Genomic DNA, 22,704 nt, shown 5'->3' with positions numbered 1-22,704 from the left:
CAGACCTTTTAGAAAGTCCTTCCAGGCTGGAAACCTCTCACTCTGACCAAGTCATTTGCCAGCTTTCTGAAGGGATGTGAATACTAATAACCACTTCAAGAGGCTCTGCAGAAATCCTTCAGTCATCAAAGAGTTAAAAGTGACCACTCTGAGATGGCATTAGAGGATTTAAGACAGAAGTGACTAGCTTGCACAGCAGGGTGTGAGGCGGCACTGTGGGAGGAGGGAGATGGGAGGAGTGTGAGCAGAGCAGAAAGCTAGACTCCCTTAGGACTGAGTCACAGGACCTTATAAGGATCTGACGTACTTTTTACATTTGCTGAGTATCTTACTTTGTGTGAAGCACTGGGCTGAACACAGCTAAATAAACAGTGTCCACTCTTTAGTAGCTCATAATCTAATCAAACTGCAGTCAGGACAGATCAGTGTACAAGGCCAGCTGTTCTGACAGTTCATCCTGGGCCGCAGCCTTAGGACTGAAGTCAGAATTGGTTAATAAAGTCAAATCAGTAGACAAAAAGCTGAAGCTAAGTGGATTCAGGAGATAAGGAAGGTTCTGATTAAATGGGTATCATGATAAATGGACTCTGAGAACCCTTTGAAATGTTACATATGGGGTGTGTGTCTGTATTTGTGTGTGTGTGTGTGTGTGCGTGTGTGTGTGTGTAAAAGAACTGCTCTGAGGTAGTGGTCTCCAAACTTGTAATGCATTTATTTATGAATTGTATTCGTTTTATTTTATGTACTCTATGCAACATGAGTAAAATTAGGATCTAAAACAATAAGGCTAAAAATATAAAGTTCTAAAATTTTATTTTTCTATCTTCAGTGCCTTTTCTTGCATGGCCCACATGAATCCTGCTCTCAAGGAAATTTAAAAACACTACTGATGCGGAATTAAGTGTGGAAAGCCTCAACAGTTATTAAAACTACACTTCAACTGGAAATGAGCTGAGGCCAACCACAACAATCTTGAAGTCACTTCCAGAAAGCTTTTCTCTGAAAATGAATTTAGAGTATTTTCACTGTAGGACAAAGGAAAAATGAAAATGTGGGTTCTACACGTCAGATAACATATATTTTGCTTTTATCTTCAGTTTGTCCTCTTTTATGTTAATGTTTTAGGCTACCAAAAAACCTCCTAAAGATAGAAATTATCTTTAAAAATTTAGACTTTAGAAAAGCTATGTAAAATGGGCCCCATATTCCATGTTTCTTACTAGTATAAAATTTGAGGTAGTATTACTAAATTTAAAATATTGCTTGAGGGGATCCCTGGGTGGCGCAGTGGTTTGGCGCTTGCCTTTGGCCCAGGGCGCGATCCTGGAGACCCGGGATCGAATCCCACGTCAGGCTCCCGGTGCATGGAGCCTGCTTCTCCCTCTGCCTATGTCTCTGCCTCTCTCTCTGTCTCTCTGTGACTATCATAAATAAATAAAAAATAAATAAATAAAATAAAATAAAATAAAATATTGCTTGAGGGAGAGATTGTGTGCTGTTTTAACAGTGAGTGTGCTTCTGTAGTATATTCAGAAGATCTCAAGTGAATCATTTTCAGTATACTTTTCCAAGCATAAAATTTTTGCCTCCAATTCCACATTCTCAATTCTAGAAAAATAGGTAATGGATACAGACAAGTCACAGAAAATAGCTAGCAGGAAATTAATAATAAACATCTATTTCAAGTTTAATATCAATAAAAATCCAAGAAATGGAAACTAAAAAGTATCAGCAAGGTATGAAAAGGCACTCACATTCTACTCATAGAAATATAAACTGATATTCTCTTTCTGGAGAAATTTGACAGTATTCTGTGATCTAGTAATTATATTAGGAAATGATTTCAAAATTTAGATGGACATATATGAAAATGATATCACAATATTTTATTTCTGCACAGAAAATGAATGAAAGTGCTCTAAAATGTTAAGTGTTTATCTCTGGATATAGGGTTACAGGTGGTGTTTACTTTCTTTTTTTGTATATTTCATTTTTTAAATTATAAGCACATATTAACTTTAATCCAAAAATTTCAAGTTTCTTTTCAGAATTCCTTTTAACAAATATCACCCAGTTCTTCTTAAAGAAACAAATAAGTGTCTGCTATTTCTATTCCAAATAGAGAGCTCCTATTCTAATATTTGATTTTTACCTCCTCTTCATCAAAAGCATTCAGCACCCCCTCCCCTACTCCAGTACACTAGAGATGAGCTCTAGTCAAAGACAGATCTCAGTTCAAATCCTAGAAACATCATTTACAGTTGTACTTTGCGCAAGTTTTCTAAACCTCAAGAGAATTCTTAAATAAGATTACATAAATTTAGAGATTAAGACAGTTTCATACCACAGTGGGCAGCTCAGAAAGGGTATGAGGATGAAGGTGGAATTTTAAGGGGAGGGAGTAGGTGGGACTATAAAATAAAATTACAGGAATACAATTTGGGATTCATCCCAGAGACAGTTATGGTGACACAAGATCTGACATGATAGCATGAGACTAAAAGAGTAAATTTTTCTTCATTCTTCTGTATTGAACACTTCCTGTATGTTACACACTAGGTACACAGCAGTACACAGGGTAAACAAGATCCCTGTTTCCTGACCACATATTCTGTGGTAGCAGGGGTGGGGAGTATGATGGGGGGTGGAAGGCAGAGATGGACCAATGAATTGAGTCAGTGGTGTGCCACAAATAAGACAAAATAAGGTAAGAGGACAGGTGGCAAGGGGTGCTATTTGAAATAGGGTGGTCAGGAAGACTCCTCTGCAGGGTGGGCTGTGATCCGCAGGACAAGGAGCCATGATGAGATCTGGAGACCGAGAGAAGAACGGGAACAAAATCAAAGATGGGAAGAAACCTGGCATGTTCATAGCAAAAAGACCATAGTGAAATAGGGAACTGAAAAGTTAGCAGGTGTGAGATTACATGGGACCATAGCAAAACAGGAGTTTGGATTTTATTTTCACTGTGGTAAGAACCCACTGATGATGTTTCAGCAGAGTGGCATGAACTGACTGCATTTAAAAAACGACTTCGAGAAACCATGAGAGATCCTTAACTCTGGGAACCAACTGAGGGTTGCTGGAGGGGAGGTGGGGGGGATGGGGTAAGTGGTGATGGGCATTAGGAGGGCACATGATGTGATGAGCACTGGGTGTTACATGCGACTGATAAATTATTTAACACTACCTCTGAAACTAACGGTGTACTAATACGTTGGCTAATTGAATTTAAATTTTAAAAATTACTCCGACAGGGCAGCCCCGGTGGCTCAGCGGTTTAGCGCTGCCTTCAGCCCAGGGCGTGATCCTGGAGACCCAGGATCGAGTCCCATGTCAGGCTCCCTGCATGGAGCCTGCTTCTCCCTCTGCCTGTATCTCTGCCTCTTTCTCTCTCTGTGTGTCTCTCATGAATAAATAAATAAAATCTTAAAAAAAAAAATTACTCCGACAGATCGGTGGAAAGCAAATTCTAGCCACAGGATGCTATCACAGCAGGCCAAACATGCCCTTAACGAGGCAGGATTGATAGCACTAGTGGTAGAATCACACAGAATTCCCAGAGGCTGATTTCAGCTCTTGCAAACAGAGCACAAAGGTTTCTCTTTCTAAAATCTGCCCTTGTTCTCCCAGATCAAATGTGCCACTACTAAACTTCATGTACTATGGTAATGAGGACACGTATCAAGTGTATTGCAATTCTATATTTACATAGCTGTCCTTCCTTCTAGATCAAGCTCCAAGAACCAAGGCAGGAAAACATGTTCTATTTATCTTTGATACACCTAGCAGAGTACCTGGCATATAAAATGTGCTCAATAAATATCTGCTGAAATAACACAAACTTTGTGGCTTCAAACAACAGAAATTTATTTTCTCTCAGTTCTGCAGGCTTGAAGTCCAAAATCAAGTGTTGGGCAGGGCCGTGCTTCCCCAGAAGGCTTTTGGAAAGAAACCTCCTTTGCCTCTTAGGAGTTTCTGGTGTATCCCAGCAATCCTTTGTGTTCCTGGCTTGTAAACTGCATCGCTCCAATCTCTGCTCCATCTTCAACATGGTCTCCTTCCCCACATGTGCTGGCGTCTCTGTGTGTCCTCTCCTCTTAGAAAGACATCAGTCATTGGATTTAGGGCCTGTCCTAATCCTATATGACCTCATCTTGATTATATCTGCAAAGATCCTTATTCCAAATAAGGTCACATTTTGAGGCTCCAAGTAGACATGAATTTTTGGTGGACGCTATTCAACCCACTACACCATTCACTACCACAATGGATTGCCTTATAAAGTGGTGATCTTCTATTCCAAAAACGTTCAAGCAAAAACTGAGTAGCCAAAATGGATGCTCAACAGATGAGATTTCTATATCACCTCTGTGTGTCCTTTAAAACTGCTGTGGTTTCAGTTTATTCATCTGTATACTAAGGAAACTGATTTCTTTTTTCTTTCTTTTTTTTTTTTAAGGAAACTGATTTCTACAGCCTCTTCTAACATTAGTGTTCTGATTCTGGGTCATAAGTTTTCTTGATGACTTTTTACATTTTATAAATAAATATGGTATGCTAATACAGAGACCCTAAAATATTTCAATAGATTATAGCAAAAAGCTTACCTTATCAATAAGTTCTGAAATAGGCAAAATAGTTTTTGTAACCTATCAGCCACCAAACTTACTTCATTTTCCCATAAATATGCAGCATATTCCTCCGTACATCAAAGCACTATACTTCCATTTTAATACACCACTTTGGATACCTACTATGTGCCAGTGAACAACCCACTTCTGACCCACCAACTTATACTTATTAATTAGCTAACTAGACCTTTCTCCATTGTTTCTACATAGTAGAAGTGTCATTTAATGGTAAGATTTTTAAAAACAGCTTTACTAAGTTCCCTTGTTACAAAAGTGATGTATTTTTATTGTTTTAAAAAAAATCACAAGTACAAAGATACTAAAAATTACCATAAGTCCCAGTACCAAAGATGGCCACTGTTAACATTCTGCTGACCAACCTGTCAGACTTGTATGTATGCATACACTGATGTATATAATATCCTTCATGTTTTATTTACAAAAATCAGATGTTATATAAAAAATTACATAAACAGGCTAATACACATGCTACTCTGCAGCTAGTATTTTCCCCAAATTGTTGTGTATATCTTTCCAAGATGAATAGAGATACATGGCATCATTTTACAGGACAGAATTTTATGCTGAATTAAAACAACATATTCTAACCAACCACCAGACTGGTGGGCACTGAAATAATCTAAATATCCATCAGTCCAGTGTTGCAAATTATTACCAAAATAATTTATGCACATGTTTTAGCAAATTTTTGCAACTGCCCCTTTAGACAAATTCCATGACTGCAGAAAAGGTAGTATTCATGCTGAAAATTTGGATTTGTAAAAATCTACTATCCTCCAACACGAATCGAATGATGCTCCCAGATCCATATAAAAGAATAACTATTTTGTCACCCTCTGCTAACACTGGTTTTTGTCAGACTTTGCCAATATGAAAATAGATGTCCCCCATCAAAAAATACTTTTTCTTTTTATCTTCCTTTTCATTTTTTTCCCATTTCCTTCATTACTAGCAAAGCTAAACATGTTTTCCTACATTTGTATTTCTCCCTAGAGCTGAGTCTTCTGCCAATTTTCTGAGTAGAAAATTATTTTTATTTATTTTTTCCTATAGATCTTTTTTGTTGTTCTTCCTCCCCTCGCCCCACAGATCTTATTTCTGTTGCCCTATCCAAAAAATCCTTCAGGAATAAGACAAAGAAGTTTCCTCTCACCATTGCTTTTCAGTGCCACACTGGAAATTCTAGCTAATGTAATAAGACACACACACACAAAAAAGGAAACATGGTATAGATTGAAAAAGACATAAAACTGTCTTTGTTCATAGATGACATGATGTCTACATAGAATCTATAAGAACAGGACAAAAAACCCTCCTGGAACTAATGAGTGATTATAGCAAGATTAAAGGATTCAAGGTTAATATACAAAATCAACTTCACATACAAGTGAAATTTAAAATTTAAAACACAATACTATTTACATTAGCACTCCCCAAAACGAAATACTTAGGCATAAATCTAACAAAATATACACAAGATCTTTATGAGAAAATGACAATACTCAGATGAATAAAGTCAAGAACTACATAAATGGAGAGACACTGCATCTTCATGGACAAGAAGATTTAATATTGTCAAAATGTCAGTTCTTCCTAACTTGATCTAGTTTCAATTTAATGCCAATCAAAATTCTGCTAAGTTTTATTGTGGATGTCAACAAACTAAAGTTTACAGAGAAAGGCAAAAATATCCAGAATAGCCAACACAATATTGAAGAGGAAAAACAAAATTGGAGGACTAACACTACTGGACTTCCAGACTTCCTATAAAGCAACAGTAACCAAGTATATTAAGATAGTGTGGTATTTGTGAAAGAACAAACAGATCAGTGAAGAATAAAGAGCTAAGAAACAGGCCCACAGAAATACGGCTAAACTAATCTTTGACAACAGAACAGTGGTAATCTGAGGCAAAGACAGTATCTTCAACCAATGATTCTGGAACAACTGGACACCCATATGAAAAAAAATCAATCTGAACACAGACCCCACACTTCATAAAAATTAACAAAATGGATCACAGACCTAAATATAAAATATAAAGCTCCTAGAAGAAAATATTTTAAAAACGTAGATGGCCTTGGGTATGACAATGACTTTTTAGATTACAACACCAAAGGCACAGTGCATTTTAAAAAATTGATAAGCTGGACTTCATTAAAATTTAAAACTTCTGCTCTGCAAAAAACAATGTCAAGAGAATGAGAAAACAAGCCACAGAATGGGAAAAATATTTGCCAAAGACACATCTGATAAAGGACTGTTATACCAAATATACAAAGAACTCCTAAAACTCAGTAATATACAATTTAAAAATGAGCCAAAGACCATAACAGACACCATATCAAAGATACACAGATGGCAAATAAACATAAAAAGATGCTCCACATATGTCATCAGCAAAATGTGAATTAAAACAAGATGCCACTATACACCTATTAGAATGGTTACTCTAAAACACTGACATCATCAGATGCTGGTGAGGTTGTAGAGTAACAGGAATTGTCATTCACTGCTGATAGAAATGCAAAATGGTACAGCCAGTTTGGAAGATAGTTGGGTGGTTTCTTACAAAAACTAAACATACTTTATCCATATGGCCCTGCTAATCACATTTCTTTGGTATCTTTTTTTTTTTTTTTTTATTTCTTTGGTATCTACCCAAAGGAGTTGAAAACTTATGTCCACACAAAAATCTTCATAGAGGTTTGTAGTAGTTTTACTCTCATGTGCCAAAACCTGGAAGCAACCAAGATAAATGGTGATACATCTAGACAACAAAATACTTCCCAGTGCTAAAAAGAACTGCGCTATCAGGCCAAAACAACAAGGAAGAACCTTAAATGCATATTAAGTGAAAAAAGCCAATTTGAAAAGGTTGAAGACTGTATGAAACCAACTAAATGACATGAAGAAAGCAAAACTAGAGACAAAATATCGGTAGCTGCTAGGGGTTGAGGTGAAGGGATAATTAGGTAGAGTACAGAGGATTTTAGGGCAATGAAATTACTCTGTATGATACTAATAATGGATACATATTATACATTTGTCCAAGCTCCAAGAATGTACACCACCAAGAGTGAACCCTAATGTACAGTATGGACTTTGCATGATGATGCTTTATCAATGTAGGTTCATCAATTCTAATACATGTACCTGTCTGGTGAAGAGTGTTGATAATGGTGGAGAGTATGCATGTGTTGGGGCTGGAGGTATATGGAAAATCTCTGTACGTTCCTCTTAAATTTACTGTGAACCTGAAACTGTTTTAAAAAAAATTAAGTCTTTAAGAAAGGTTTGTTTTTTATAATAACTTCAATGTTTTTCCTAAAATTTTCTTAAAATGTTCACAATAAAGAATTCGAGGAAAAAGTAAAATGAAGTAAAAAAAAAAATAAAAAAATTCCACCTCCTACCATTTCATACATAAAAGGCTATTTAGAATGAGCAATTTGTATATAGGGAATATTATTTTATTCCTCAATGTGAAAAAAAGCTTTATTATTAATTTTTAAAGTATAGGTGAAATACATCTTTCTTTGTAAAAGGTTATTTCTGTTGCACATAAATCTCATTTCATCAAATCATATCTTCCCAACTGGTCTATTATACTTTCAATAATGGTTTTATCTCTTATGTTTTAAGAAGTAACTCAGATATGTTTTAAATTGAGTGTGTTTCTACTCTAACTTCTTTTAAAACTCCCTGGACTATTCACAGATGCTTTGCTACTCAAAAAAATAACGTTCAGTAAAAGAAGACTGCTACTTAAGGAAATTCAAAGGTCAATCCTTTCACAAGGCAGTAGGGGATATAGTGAGAAAAGCAACAAAGTTGGGAAGAATTAATCTCAAAACTCTAACTTCTCCATTGTCTAACTGTGGAATCTTGGAGAAATCACTTAACTTTTCAGAATCTTAATCATCAAATCTTTTTTTTTTTTTTTAAGTTTTTATTTTTTTTTTCTATTTATTTATTTATGATAGGCACAGAGAGAGAGAGTCAGAGACACAGGCAGAGGGAGAAGCAGGCTCCATGCACCGGGAGCCCGACGTGGGATTCGATCCCAGGTCTCCAGGATCGCGCCCTGGGCTAAAGGCAGGCGCCAAACCACTGCGCCACCCAGGGATCCCTTAATCATCAAATCTTTAAAATGACTTATATGATTCCTTCCAAGCATTAATATCCTGATTCCATTTTCAAAGAAGTCCCAGAGTGATTGATTAGTATGATGACCTAGGATTAGGAACAATCAAATACCGGAAAAAAAGGTTGATGTATGAAATATTATTTCTATATACCTATGGAAAATGGTTAAATATATGAACAAGACAGTAACAAGATGGGATATAGTAAGCCAGTAGTCTACAAACTGGGCCATGCATGTATAACCCTGAAAAGTACAAGAATATGGAGAGTTTCAAGGAAATTGATTTTTCAGCTCTCAACTCCCATATGTACAACTTTCTAAAAAATATTCTGATAACCTAATATATCAGTTTTCATTTACCTCCTCTCCCTTTTCATCTCTACCACCTCACAAAGGAACCTGCAACACACAATCCTTCATGATACTTACTGTGGAGAGAGTGTCTAACAACATCTAGGGAGCCAAAAGGAGAGTTAAAATACCCACAGTGAGAAAGTCAATGACTCTAACAGACAGGGGTACCCAACTTTTTTCAAGTAAAGGGGTCTTCAATTCTTACTTCCATGAATATAGAAGTTAAGCCAAATCCAGTTGCTACCTGACAAACCATTAAAAATAATTTTATCACTTTGTTGTCAACTTTGAAGAATGGCTGGTACTGCTAAAATAAAGTACTTACTACTCATGATTTCTCAATACTTTCACTATTAAAGTAAAAGAGGAAGAAAGGCAATGCAAAACACCATATTTTCTAATAGTATTAATGGATAAACAATAAATGTTTATGATATAACTTAAAAAAGAATCCATTTCCAATAAAATTTTACTGTTTTAATACTTTTTAAATTTTATAACTCACACATTGGTTTGTGCACTGGTTATAGTCAGTAAAGCTGTATTGCTGAGACCAAAATAAATTTGAAACAGCTTTATGAACCAAGGAAATTTAATTTTTAATTTTAAAAAATTTTTCAAGATTTACTTGAGAAAAAGAGAAACATAACATGGGGGGGAGGGGTAGTGGGAGAGGAAGCAGAATCCCTGGATGAAGGACTCAATTCCAGAACCCTAAGATCATGACTTGAGCCAAAGTCAGATGTTTAATCAACTGAGCCACCCAGGTGCCCCCAACATAGGAAATTTTAAATGTTTTTAATTATAATTCTTTTTACACAGAACTCAGAATAACTGGGTGACAATTAATACAAAATGTTTTTTATTCCCATTCACTAAATTCATGAATGAATTTACTTTCATTGTAGAAAAGTATGATATGATTGATAAAATGCTTTTAATTATAAAAGATGGAGATAATGTATAGTGACAGAAAAACAGAAAGGAGTTCAAGAAAAAAATGAGGAACGTAAAAATTCTGACTTAAAATATTGTTCACATATTTTTTAAAAATAATTATGGAAAATAATCAAGTTGTTAAAAATTCCCTGGATGTATTTTAAATTGTGATTTAAGTAAAACACCAAAAATTATTCATTTACAAATACTGAATTTAGAGGAAGAGTTTTTTGTGTTTTTCTTTTTTTTCAAGAAGGCTCCACACCCAGCATAAAGTGCAATGTGGGGCTTGAATCCATGACCCTGAGCAAGACCTGAGCTGAGATTAAAAGTCAGATACTCCACCCAGGCACCTCTCAATGAAAAATTCTTGATGTGTGAGAGGTATATAGCTTGTTTGTTTTTCCAGTTCTTTGAAGGGTATATGAGCAAAAAACTCTGAAAGTTAGAATGCATCATTTGTCCTAACCGTCCTAAGATATTGCCTACTGGACATGCCCACCTGGATGCTCCCCAGATACTTGAATCAACATACTCAAAGTAAATTTATTATCTCTTCCCCCCCCCCCCGCCACACACACACACACACACACACACACACACACACACACAAAAACACAAAACCTACCTCCTCTTCCTGTATTTTTGTTACTAGCTTCATGATCTGGTCTCCCAGACTAAAAAAGTGAGAATTTTTTATTACCTCCCACATCAAATCAATTCCTAGTCTCTAACTCCTAACTTTCTAGTTCTTGCACTACAGCCACTGTTTAAGATCTCTTCATAGGCTGTCATCAAATAGCTCTTGAAAACAAGAACTATACTTTTTTTTTTTTGCCATAGTTGACACACGATGTTAGGTTCAGGTGTACAACATAGTGATTTAACAAGTTCATACATTATGCTGGGCTCATCACAAGTGTAGCTACCATCTGCCCCCAAACATCCCTATTCAAGTATCAGTGACTACACTCCTTATGCTATGCCTTTTATTCCTGTGAATTATTCATTCCATAACTGGAAGCCTGTATCTCCCACTCCCTTTTACCCATTTTGCCCAACCCCTCACTCCCCTCTCTTCTGGCAACCACCAGTTTGTTCTCTGTATTTATAGGCCTGATTCTACTTTTTGTTTATTCTTTTTTTAAAAAAAGATTCCACTGAGTGAAATCATATAATATTTGTCTTTCTCTGACTGGCTTATGTCACTTAGCATAATACCCTCTAGGGCCATCCATGTTGTCTCAAATGGCGGAATCTCATCCATTTTTATGGCTGAGCAATATTCCAGTGTGTGTGTGTGTGTGTGTGTGTGTGTGTGTACCAAATCTTCCCTAATCCATTTGTCTATCAATGGATACTTAGGTGGCTTCCATATCTTGGTTATTGTAAATAATGCTGCAAGAAACATTACCTTTTAAAATTAGTGTTTTTGTCTTCTTCAGGTAAATACCAAGTAATGGAATTATTGGATTGTATGGTATTTCTATTTTTAATTTGAGGGACCTCCAACTGTTTTCTACAGTGGCCGCATAAATTTACATGCCCACCAACAATGCACAAGAATTGTTTTTCTCCACATCCTCATCAACACTATTAGTTCTCGTCATTTTTATTTTAGCCATTCTGGCAGGTGTATGGTGAGCTCTCACTGGTTTTGATTTGCATTTCCCTGATGATTAGTGATGTTGAGCATCTTTCCATGTGTCTATTGGCCATCTATAGGTCTTCTTTGGAAGAATGTCTATTTAAGCCCTCTATTTCTTAATTGGATTTTTTTTTTTTTTTTTGGTGCTGAGTTGTGGAAGTTCTTTATATATTTTGGATATTAACATTTATCAGAGATATAATTTGCAAATATCTTCTCCCATTCAGTTAGGTTGCCTTTTTGTTTTAATGACTGTTTCCTTCACTGTGCAAAAGCTTTTTATTTTAATGTGTTATTCCAATAGTTTATTTTTGCTTTTGTTTCCCTTGCCTTAAGGAGACATATCTAGAAAGATGTTGTTATGACTGATGTTAAAAAGATTACTACCTGTGTTCTCTTCTAGGATTTTTAGGGTTTCAGGTCTTACATTTAGGTCTTTAATCCATTTTTATTTTTGTGTATGGTGTTAAAAAGTAGCCCAATTTCTTCCTTTTACATGTAGCTGTACAGTGTTCCCAGCAAAATTTATCGAAGAGACTGTCTTTTCCCTATATTCTCACTTCCTTTGTCATTGATTAATTGATCATCTAATCCAAAGTTTATTTCTGGGATTTCTTTTCTGTTCTACTGATCTATGTCTATTTTTGTGCCAGCACCATACTGTTTTGATTACTAAAGCTTTGTAGTACAACTTGAAATTTGAAATTGTGATACCTCCAGCTTTGTTTTTCTTTCTAACAATAATTACACTTAAATTTACTTCTCAACATCTCCCATGGAGAGTGAAACTACTTTATTATTATAGAAGAGCTATACAAAAATACCTGTAATGCTTATTATCGAGTTACCCAAAGAAATTATAGAATCATGAAGTTGGAAGGAACCGGAGAGCCAATCCTCTTGACCATATCCTTATCCAAGTATCTTTCAAGCTACTGTCTCAATTTATAATCTCATGAAGTAGCCAGCTCTCTCTATGGACATCTCTGTCAGAGATCTGAGCCCAAATACAACTTGTTTCACTTTTTTCTAGATTTACTGTGATTTTAAAAAAGATTCACGTTGAAAGAAAAACACTGGTAAAATTACATAAATTCTAAACAAAAAGAGAAGTTATAAATAATTATAATTTAACATCCAGAGATGGCTTCAATTAGCATTTGGAGATATCACTGGCTTTATTCTTCCTTTTTTGTGAGTATGCATGGTATATAGATTTGTTTTGACTTAGTTTTAAACAAAACTGGGACAAACTGTTGAATACTTGGTACTAAAAGTAAAGTAAGAGAAAATATTATTTTTTATTCAACTGCTACATTACTTTTCAGCAAATTTACAATTTATATCTACTAACACTGTATAATCTTGTTATATATTTATTTTATCATTCTTTTAGTTTGCATTTCTTTAATTATTAGTGTGATTAAACACAAGATCACCCAATTTCCCTACTGTTTCTACCTATTCATCGTACTCTACTCTCTGCAATATCTTTTTCCTATGTCATAAAAGGAAGTAGAAGAGAATGCATAGTCTTTAGGGTCAGGTCACAATGACACAGAGTTTAATCCATTTTCTACTATCTAGTTGTGTTACATTGGACAAGTGACAACTTTAAGCTTGTATCTTCTCCTGTATATTAGTGACTGCTCTCACAAAGTAGGAACAAGATGAGGCAATCAAGAATATACAACCAATCAAAATCTAAATTAATCCTCCTCTCTTTTTTCTCATTCCCAGGATAGTCCTTCACATACTAGAAGACAGGAATGCTCTATCATCTGTCACCAACCACTCCTCCACCTCCATCCCCATCTTCTTGGCCCAAATCCTGAGGTTTCCTTTCTCCAAGCTAAATGTCTCCAATTTCTTCACTCACATATCAAACAGTGTGCTTTCAAATTACTTCATCATCTTGGTAACTATCTTCAGAGTATGATTTAACTTAGTCATGTCCCCCTAGAAAGTGGCTCTAGAGCAAAATCCAGATATGATTTGAAAAGACCAGAATGTAAGTTATCACTTCAAATAATCACCTCAAATCATCAAATGTGTCTTCCTTATCCAGATCTATGAGTCAACAAAAACCTACAATCCATAAACCTAAAAGACTAAATATATTCTACTCACCTTCACTGAGGCAGGCTAGGTTAAAAGTGAGGGTGTTGAACATGACATGCCTTTCTCAAAGTTCTTGTGATGCCCTGAGCAAATAATGTAATTTCTCTAAGGTCAGTTTACTCCTTTGGAAAAATGGTAAAAATGGGAGTAATATTACTTACATAGTTTTTTGTAAAGATTAAAAATATTAATTACAGTATCTGTCATGTGAGGTACTCAATAAATGGAAACATAATTATCACTGAAACAAGACTACTGCATCTTTATTAAGCACCATTTACCAAGTGCTTTACATGGTCCTGAGCTCAAGTTTGGTCTACCCAAAATGCGGATGACAGAGTAGGCTTTGCTCAAACTTAAACAATAAACAACTCACCTTCTTCCCCCAATTCTTCCTGCTCTGCTTTCATCCTCTGCTCTTCTCTCTTGCCATCATCTTCAGAAAACCAAGAGCCCTCCCTACCAGCAGGTGGAGGCATAGAGCAGTAATCCAAAATTCCTACTCAAAATTACAAGCAGGAGAAACTTCTGATTTCAACCACAAGAACACTGGCACAGGTCCATTAGGAAGGAAACCTGCCAGCAGCCAAAATGAAGTTCTGCAAGCTTCCAAAGCTCATCTACAAATGTAGCTTTTGTTCCTTTCCCCATATACTACTACTTCATATACTAAATCTGAATGCAAATTGTGGATGTATCATTTATTTGTGGCTAACCTTTGAAAGACATATTTGACAACAATATAAAAATCAACAAAGTCTATGTTACATTTAACAAGAAGAGGCTAGTTAAATGTGAGAGAGAATAAACACTCAATTTTCTCTCAATTCAAATTAATCGTAAGATAGCAATCTGTAGAATTAAGAAGTTTTAAGTTGTTTTTAAATTAGAAGATTAAAAATTAATTGTTGACGTTTTCTGAAGTGGCCAAAGGAAGTGTAAGAATGCCCACATCTTAAAGATCTTTCGTCCAGGAATTTCTAACAAAATTAGGTTTTACATAAACACAAGCACACAGTTTTTGGAACAGAAAATTAAACTTTTTAAGATCTGCATGCAATGAGGGTTCTTTATCACTTAAGCTTCTTTAGTGTCTTTATTCCAACTAAAGGGGTATTAATAGTCCCAGGCAAAAATCTGAATTAAGCTAAGCTTTGTAGACTTCCTCTTTCTTCAGCTCTTCTCTTCCCAAACTTGACTCTATACTCATCTCGAGAAAGTTAATTCTCTAAAATTACTCTGGTCCTTCATGAAAAGAAAAGGGAGAAAAAAGGAAGGAAGGAAAGAATAGCTGAAACTTAGACTAAAGTATTAGCAGAATTCTTATCAAATCGCCTCAAAGAGAATGGATGGTACCTCTCCTTTCCACCCAAAGTGAGTTCCCTACTCTTTGTAACTCCTGAAAAGGGCTTAATATTTTACTGCTTGTAGGACATTTGTTTTCAAAAAAGAATTCTTGAATAGGCAGTATGTACAGCTGATGGAACTCCAAGCGTAGCAACAAAATCTGGGCATAGGTCTAAAACCTCTTCCAATCACGTCGCACAGACTAAATGTGTTCCTGATGACAACTTATAAACCAGTAATTTGAACATCCTACTCCTCAATCAGAACACCACTCTAAATACACTACAAATTTACATTAATATTATGTTTGAACATATATTTGAATTATAGTATAAATATGTATTACTTCAAAAGTAAAAGCCAAAACATGATACTATTAAAGTTAAATCAAAGTATGAAACATTTCTAAAAACAGAAAAACGAAACCAAGATCCCAACAAAACAAGTCTTTGGGCAGTGGACAGGGAGGAAGGTGGTCTCAGCAACTGAACCACTCCCAGGACATCCCACCGACTATTCACACTATCCCCTGTACTGGCTTCCGAATGTAGATTTGTGAAGAGGCAACTACTATGGTAACAGTAATTTGAAATAATGCACATTTACAAACTGACATTAGATATATAACAATCCTTACAAATGAGCACAAAATATGCAAATGAAATTTGACAAAAGAGGAAATGCAAATGCACAGAAACACTTGACAAAGTGTATATTTTTGCTTAGTCCAAGTTGAAACAAACTTAGCCTACCACAATGCATCTACTAACACAGTAAAACATATCTGGAAATGTTTACACAACATTTATAAAATTATGTTTATTATAATAATTATATAGTATTACAATGTAATACTATATGATTGGAGATGAGAAAAAGTAACAATCATTTATCTTAGTACTATAAAAGGACAGAGCTTTCTAAAAACCCAAAAACCATTCTTACCTCTTGACTTGACCTAGTGATACCATTCTACAGACTTTATATCAAACATGCATGAAGGTATTAAGGTTTTGTGTACAACATCAAGACCTGAAAGAATTCTAACTTTTCAATATTCAGAGAACGTGTTACTCATAGATCAACATGACATCACTATTCATGATCATTAAGTATACATAAAACTACATGGTACTCTGACAGTATAGTAGCTGCTAGTCATATAATAGCAACTAGTCATGCAGCTATATAAATAAAACTGAATTTACAAACCAGTTCTTCAGTCAGACTAGCTACATTTCAAGTGCTTACCTAGCTAATATATGGATAATGACTATTATACTGGATACTGCAGAGAAAATTTCCATTATCACAAAAAGTTCTATTGGATAGTGCTGACCTACATAGCTTCCTGGACTATCCTCTATCCTCCTCCCCCTCACATGCCAGATATTGTAATTGATGTTTTTAATCTTTACAAAAACCCTGCAAGTAACATTACTCCCATTTTTACCATTTTCCTCAAGAAATACCTACATAATCTTCAGGCTTTGGCCTAAGCCTCAACTACTATGAGAAGCTTCCCCTGATTTATCCAGGAAACTTGTGTATACCTTCCTGTAGTCTCATTATGCCTTGATATCTCCAATATAAAAATCATGTCACATATTATAGATCATTTTCCCCACCACACTCCTGTAAGCTTTAAGAACCAACTTTTGCCCAAGGGACTTTGAACTGTTCTGGCACATACAGGATCTTGATAATCTGTCATATACTAAGAACATTGCTAAAGACAAGAGATATATAAATTATGACCAAAAGTGAAAAATGTTTATATATAAGGAATTTAATACATCAAAGAAAAACTTGGATGGTTGGCAGGCTCACGGGTGATTTTTTCCCCCCAATTACTAATTCGTTACATTTTCTTAGTACTCAACACAAGAGACCTCATTCCCAGAAGGTATTTAGTAAATATTTGTGGAATAGTTTCTGTATTAAAAAAAAAAGACACGAAGAATGAACCCTAATGTAAACCATGGACTCTGAGTGGTAATGATGCAGCCATGTCGGTTCAGCAATTGTAACAAACGTACCACTCTGGTAGGGGATGCTGCTAATGAGAGAGGGTATGCATGTACCAGGCCAGAAAGCACATGGAATTCAATTTTGCCGTGAATTTAAAACTGCTCTAAAAAGATAATGTCTTCAAGAAAGACATCCCAATATTTTGTTCGATAGTAATACATACCATCAACTAATGATAAATTTTAAAAATTAGATCACAAATTTCTAACCCAAAAAATGTTTGTCTCCAGTCCATAGAAAATCTGACTAAAATAATCGCAGGTGCAGTGCTTTGGTGTGCTATTAACAGACTAACTCAACTTCCACACCTACTGAGCACCTATCTATGCAAAGCACTATGGACACAACAGTGAACAAGATAATTTCTGCTCTCACAATATTTTATCTAAATAAGAACTTTATTCTGCAAGATAAATCTTTAAACTCGGCTATCAACAGATAATCCTAAAATGGCAAAAACAAGTTTCTTTTACTGTCCTGATTTTTCAAATAATTCAAAGAACTCATATTAACCATTTGAGAAAGTAGTACATGACCTAGTTTAAAACAAAAAGTTAATGCCTCATTTACTTGGCATTCTTGAGACAACTGGTGTTCCAAAGAAATGAATTTTTCAGATAATTCACCCTTATCTATTTAAACAGCAAAACTTATATTGTTTGGCATGGAGATTTTAAGTGGGAATATTTCAATATTTAAAAACATTCAATTAAATATGTTGACTAATAATTACTGTGTTGTACAACACTCAAGCTCCTAAACTATATGTCCTCAGGGTTCCTTTTTAAGAGTTGCTGGCTTTAAAGAGTTTTTCTTCTGATCCCAGGCTTTGGTGTGTCTGCTGTCAATTTTTGCAAGTATCAATGAGAATTTTATTCTAGCAGCCTCCAATCCCTTCAAATTTGCTGCTGCTCTTAACACGTTTGTCAGAATTTTGCCTAATACACACACTTTGAAAGGATTATCAAATCTATATTTTAGTTGTTCAGGCTTCTGCTTATTTCCTGAATTTCTTTAAAGCGCAGTTACAAGTTCCAAACCAAGTTCGCGATAAATGAGTTACTGCTATACCTTGATAAAAAGTCTTTACATTGTTTTCAGATTTAAAACTGATGCTCAGAGATAACTTCATCACTAATTCACTCATCCAACAAGTATTAAGTACCTATTATGAGACAGTCTCCAATATTATCGTGAAAATGAAGAACTGAAAGATTGCGAGTTTTGAACATACTCTAAAATAGATTCAGAAAAATAATTTCTTAGCGACTAAAAAAAAAAAGAAAAACAGGTTTGAGGTTTTTTTAAGTATTAAATGAAACTACAAAACCACCTCAGTTTTTAAAAATTTCTGTAGCTTTAGACTTAGAACTGAAGATTCAAGAGTTTTGATTTAACCAAACATTTATTGTATAATACTCTGAATAAGACTCCCCAATTATTTTTTTCTATTACACATTCCCATCTGGCTTTAGTAAAATCACTAGTAACATACAGTTTAGTATTAAATGACAGTCCAAGTCTTGGTAATGATAAATACACCCATTACAGCCCATGGTAAGTTTATCATCATTTTAATGTTGGGCAACAAGGATTAGAAAAAAATGTTATAATTCAAGAAACTTTCTGTCCAAATTTTCATAAATTCCTATATACTTCACTTAGTGGTACAGTTTTTTTTTTTCAAGCTTTAGGAGTTAATAAAATATGGTGTGACTGTTCAATATTTGCTTTATCTGCCACAATCATATTCTTAAAATTCCATTACCCATTAAACCTAAGGCTAGGAAATGAGTCAAGAAGGAATAGGGCTTAAAATTGGTCCCTGAGGATTAATTAAGACAATGGTAAAACCCTCGTATCAGCCTTGTTTTAATGCTCTTGGAATCTTCTTTTTCATTCATTTTCTCCTCAGGGAGCATAAGTAACTTTATTTGTATTTTATAATTTTATAAAAGACCTTTTTATAAAAAGATCATCCTTACTATTTAGACTAAACTGGAAACAGGTATTAGTTATGGGCCTGTGATCTGAGAAAGTGAAATAATATTGGGAAATGAAAAAAGTTACTACAGTTAAGAACCTTTAATTACTACCATTAAAAACCTTTCCCAGCAATGCATTAACATTTTTCTTCAACATTAATTTTGGAACCTGAAAATGATTTAAGGAGTACTATAAAGGCAGAGCATGGACCTAACTTTCAAAATAACAATGAGTATTATTTAAACTAATATAGTAACCTTAAAAGTTGGCTCTAACCTCATTAGCAAACTATCTTGTCCCATGAAATAAGCCTGATTTTAAATAAAAACAATTCAGAGAGAAATCCAGATAGTCTCTTGCTCTACCATTTAGGCAAAGAAGCAAATGACAAATGTTTACTGGACACACGTATCACGAGCAAAATCTCTACCAGGTGCTATCTACACTACAGGTTTAAAAAGATACGTATATAGACGTGGCTCAAGGTATTTACAACATAACCGGAGAGAGAAAATACGCTTCACAGAAGATACTAATACTAACCAATAGGAAAAACAAATGCATTTGAATTCAAAACTGATCATGAACATGTAACATTCTGGCAGCAGATACGGAGGCCACTTGACTTGGTTCAAATGTAAACAAAACTGCTTTTTGCCTATTTTAAAGCTGGCAACAGAAATCACCCAGAACTAAGGAGCTGGGCCAACAGCATGACCATAGGAAAAAAAAAACAAAACAAAAAAAACCCAAATTCTCAGGAGCAACTGGTATTGGACCATTCAAAACAAAGTCTTCCCGTGAGTGTTCATTAGTAATTCTTCTCCTGAAATCTCCGTATCAAATTAAAAAAAAAAAAAAAAGAACTGATTCCAGGCTATCAACTTTGTGCAAACCGAAGCTCCGGAGCAGCACTCCCGATACTGGCTTCTTTGATAAGCACTTAAAGGTCCGTCCACGGAACAGCCGGAGCCGCCGAGGGCTCCGGGGAACTGGCCTATTGTCCGGGGCGCCGCAGGACCACGCGAACGCCACGGGGAGGCGAGGCGCCAGCGCCGCACAGGTGTGTGCCCGGGGGCGGGGGGACAGGTGTGCCCGAGGCCACAATTAGGGTGAGAGGGGCCCGACCTCCGGAGGGAGGAAAACCGTCCCTCCCGAAGCTTAACCCGCTGAGCACGGAGGGGGCGGGCCTGCCGCCGGCTGAAGGGCCCCCAAAGCCCACCCGCGTTGGGCGGGATTCGGAGGAGGCCGAGGGACGGAGTGTGCAAAGCCCCAGAATAAAGGAAAAGGCCCTCGAACCCAGGGGCCAGCCCAGGAATCCCCGAACAATGAGCAAGGCTGGGTCTGAGGTAGACAGCCAGGAGACTGGGGGGGTCCGGAGGTGAACCCGGGTGGGAGGAGAGAAACAAAAGAGAGGAGCCCCCGAGTGCGGGTCCGAGCGGCGGCGGCGCTTACCTGTGAGAGCTGCCGGGGATTGGGGCATCCGAAGAGCGCGGAGCTGGAGCTGAAGCTGATGGCTCCTCGGCGGCTGAGGACGTGCTGGGGGACCGGCCTGTCCAGGGGCAGCACCGGCAGCTGGTAACATACTTCCATTGAATACGCCCGCCCTGCCCCCGCGCGGCGCCCGCCCGGCCGCGGCCGCCCGCCCCTGCGCTGGGAAGGGGCCGCGGCTCGGGGGCGCCGGGCCGAGGCGGGGGCAGGGCGGGCGGCCGCCGACCGCGGGCCGGGAAGCCGCGCTCACGCCTTCCCCGCCCCGACACTCCGCCCGGGCCGCCGGCGGGAAGACGCTGCGGCGGCCGCGGCGACAGTTACGAGGACCGGCGCGCGCCGGGCTCCGGGGTGCAAGCGGGGGCGGCGCAGGCAAAGTCGGAGGGGGAGCCCTGCCGCCCCGGGGCCCCTCGGCCGGGAGGAGCCGGGGCAGAGCCGAGCAGGCGCGGAGCGAGGACGGAGAGAGCGGCGCGAGGAAAGGCTGCCGGAGCCGGCGGCGAGACCCGGGGTGCGCGGGACGGGACCAGCCACCAGCTCGGGCCGCCGCCACCGTCCTGCCCCTCCCCTCCCCCGGAGCCTGACTTCACTCCGCCGCCGGCGCGAGCCGGGCGTAATTCACACTTTGCAGCCGCGGACCGTGCGCCAACCACGGCCGCCGCCACCGTGACGTCACGACGCCGCGCCGCAGGCCTCGCGCCTCCGCAGCGCCCAGGGAGACGGGCTAGCGGCGGAGGGGGGCAACTGCCTTCCCCCTGGCCTGCGCTCTGAGCCGGGTCCCGGTCCTCCGCTGCCGCACGCCACCCGCCCTCTGCCCGCCCCCACGCCCTGTATCAGCGCGCAGCCCGCCCCCCCCAGCTGTCCCCTATCTGCCCTCCACCCAGGGCGCGTGCGCACGAGGCCCCACCGCTTGGGGACATTCTCCTTCTAGCTAAACTCTTGCTGTCGAGCGCGCGGAGGGTGTGGAGTGGGGATCGGCCTGCGCTGCCGGCGAGATTCGGGCCCCCTGACCCCAGAGGCCCAAAGCACGCGGCGCACTCGCAGGGCTCCGCCGTAACCGCGGGGTCACCGCTGTGCTTCCCTCCTTCAATTCCCATTCTTGGGCTTCGCTGGGGTCCGCTGCGGCAGTGACGTCAGCGGGCCGCGCGGGCACAGTCCTCCCCGCTACGTCACCGCCAGTCCCTTGGCGGGCCCGGCTGGGGCTCCCCCGGGCAGGTGCGGGCCCCAGGGCTGTCGTGGGCCAAGGGGAGGACAGGGGAACCGAGAAGGCGGGAGTGAGGGGGGGGGGGGTCCAGGGGTGGAGGGGAAACACCGGGACTGAAAGAAGTGAGAGTATGCACTGGAAAAAATGAGAAAGGGTGATACTGAGAAGACAAAGGAAAAAGGAGCCTGCATGACCTTTTACCAAAAGTGTTTTTCTTTGTTGGCTTTGATTTTTAGAAAGCAGATAAAGAGCTCTTGACCTGGTTTGTAAGCTGAATATGTCATTTGCAGGTTCATTTTGTCAGATTTCTCCCCCAAACTATCAAAGCTCTTCACTTGCAACCCATTGTTTCAAATGCATCCCAGCCCCTGGGACGAACAAGCTCTTTCCTGCTGGCAAAATTGTTGATTCGGTTCTGCTTTCAGGGCTCCCACCCTTCCACTTATCTGTTATAACTAGCCATTGGCAAGATGGCAGATCTTTGAAAGTTCTGCATAGCCATGACTGATGACATCAGGTATGAAATGCTCATGATTCCACAAAGCAAAAGTCTGTAAGACGTTTTATCATCTTTCCATGGCATCTGTTTCTTTTACATCATTTAAAATGTACTACATAGTTATTTGTCTATTTGTCTGCGCTCTACTATTAAAAGAAATGTAACTTCCACTGTGGTTTCATGGATGTTGTCTTCCCTGGTGGTCACCTCTCTAATGCAACAACTGACCCAACTCATCTTTGAAACCCTAATTACTCCCACAGCATCTAGTAGATATATTGAGCA

At 38.4% G+C, this 22,704-nt stretch overlaps 1 protein-coding gene across 2 annotated transcripts in view; it reads right to left on the bottom strand.

Annotated features, from left to right (window-relative positions):
* PDE7A (phosphodiesterase 7A) overlaps positions 1 to 20,846 on the bottom strand; it is a 119,325-nt gene extending 98,479 nt beyond the window's left edge. For both annotated transcript variants that reach the window (XR_005989845.1, XM_041768624.1), the window contains exon 1: positions 20,687 to 20,846. Coding sequence is in view for 1 of the 2 variants with exons in the window: in XM_041768624.1 (XP_041624558.1) it covers positions 20,687 to 20,824 (138 nt within the window). In the remaining variant the exon portion in view is untranslated. The remainder of the gene's footprint in view (positions 1 to 20,686) is intronic.
* Between the last annotated feature and the right edge of the window lie 1,858 nt (positions 20,847 to 22,704).

This window comes from Vulpes lagopus, chromosome 9 (assembly GCF_018345385.1).
Source record: "Vulpes lagopus strain Blue_001 chromosome 9, ASM1834538v1, whole genome shotgun sequence".
Taxonomy (NCBI): Eukaryota; Metazoa; Chordata; class Mammalia; order Carnivora; family Canidae; genus Vulpes; species Vulpes lagopus.
Note: the sequence above shows the minus strand (reverse complement) of the source record. Positions and strands in the feature narration are given on the sequence as shown.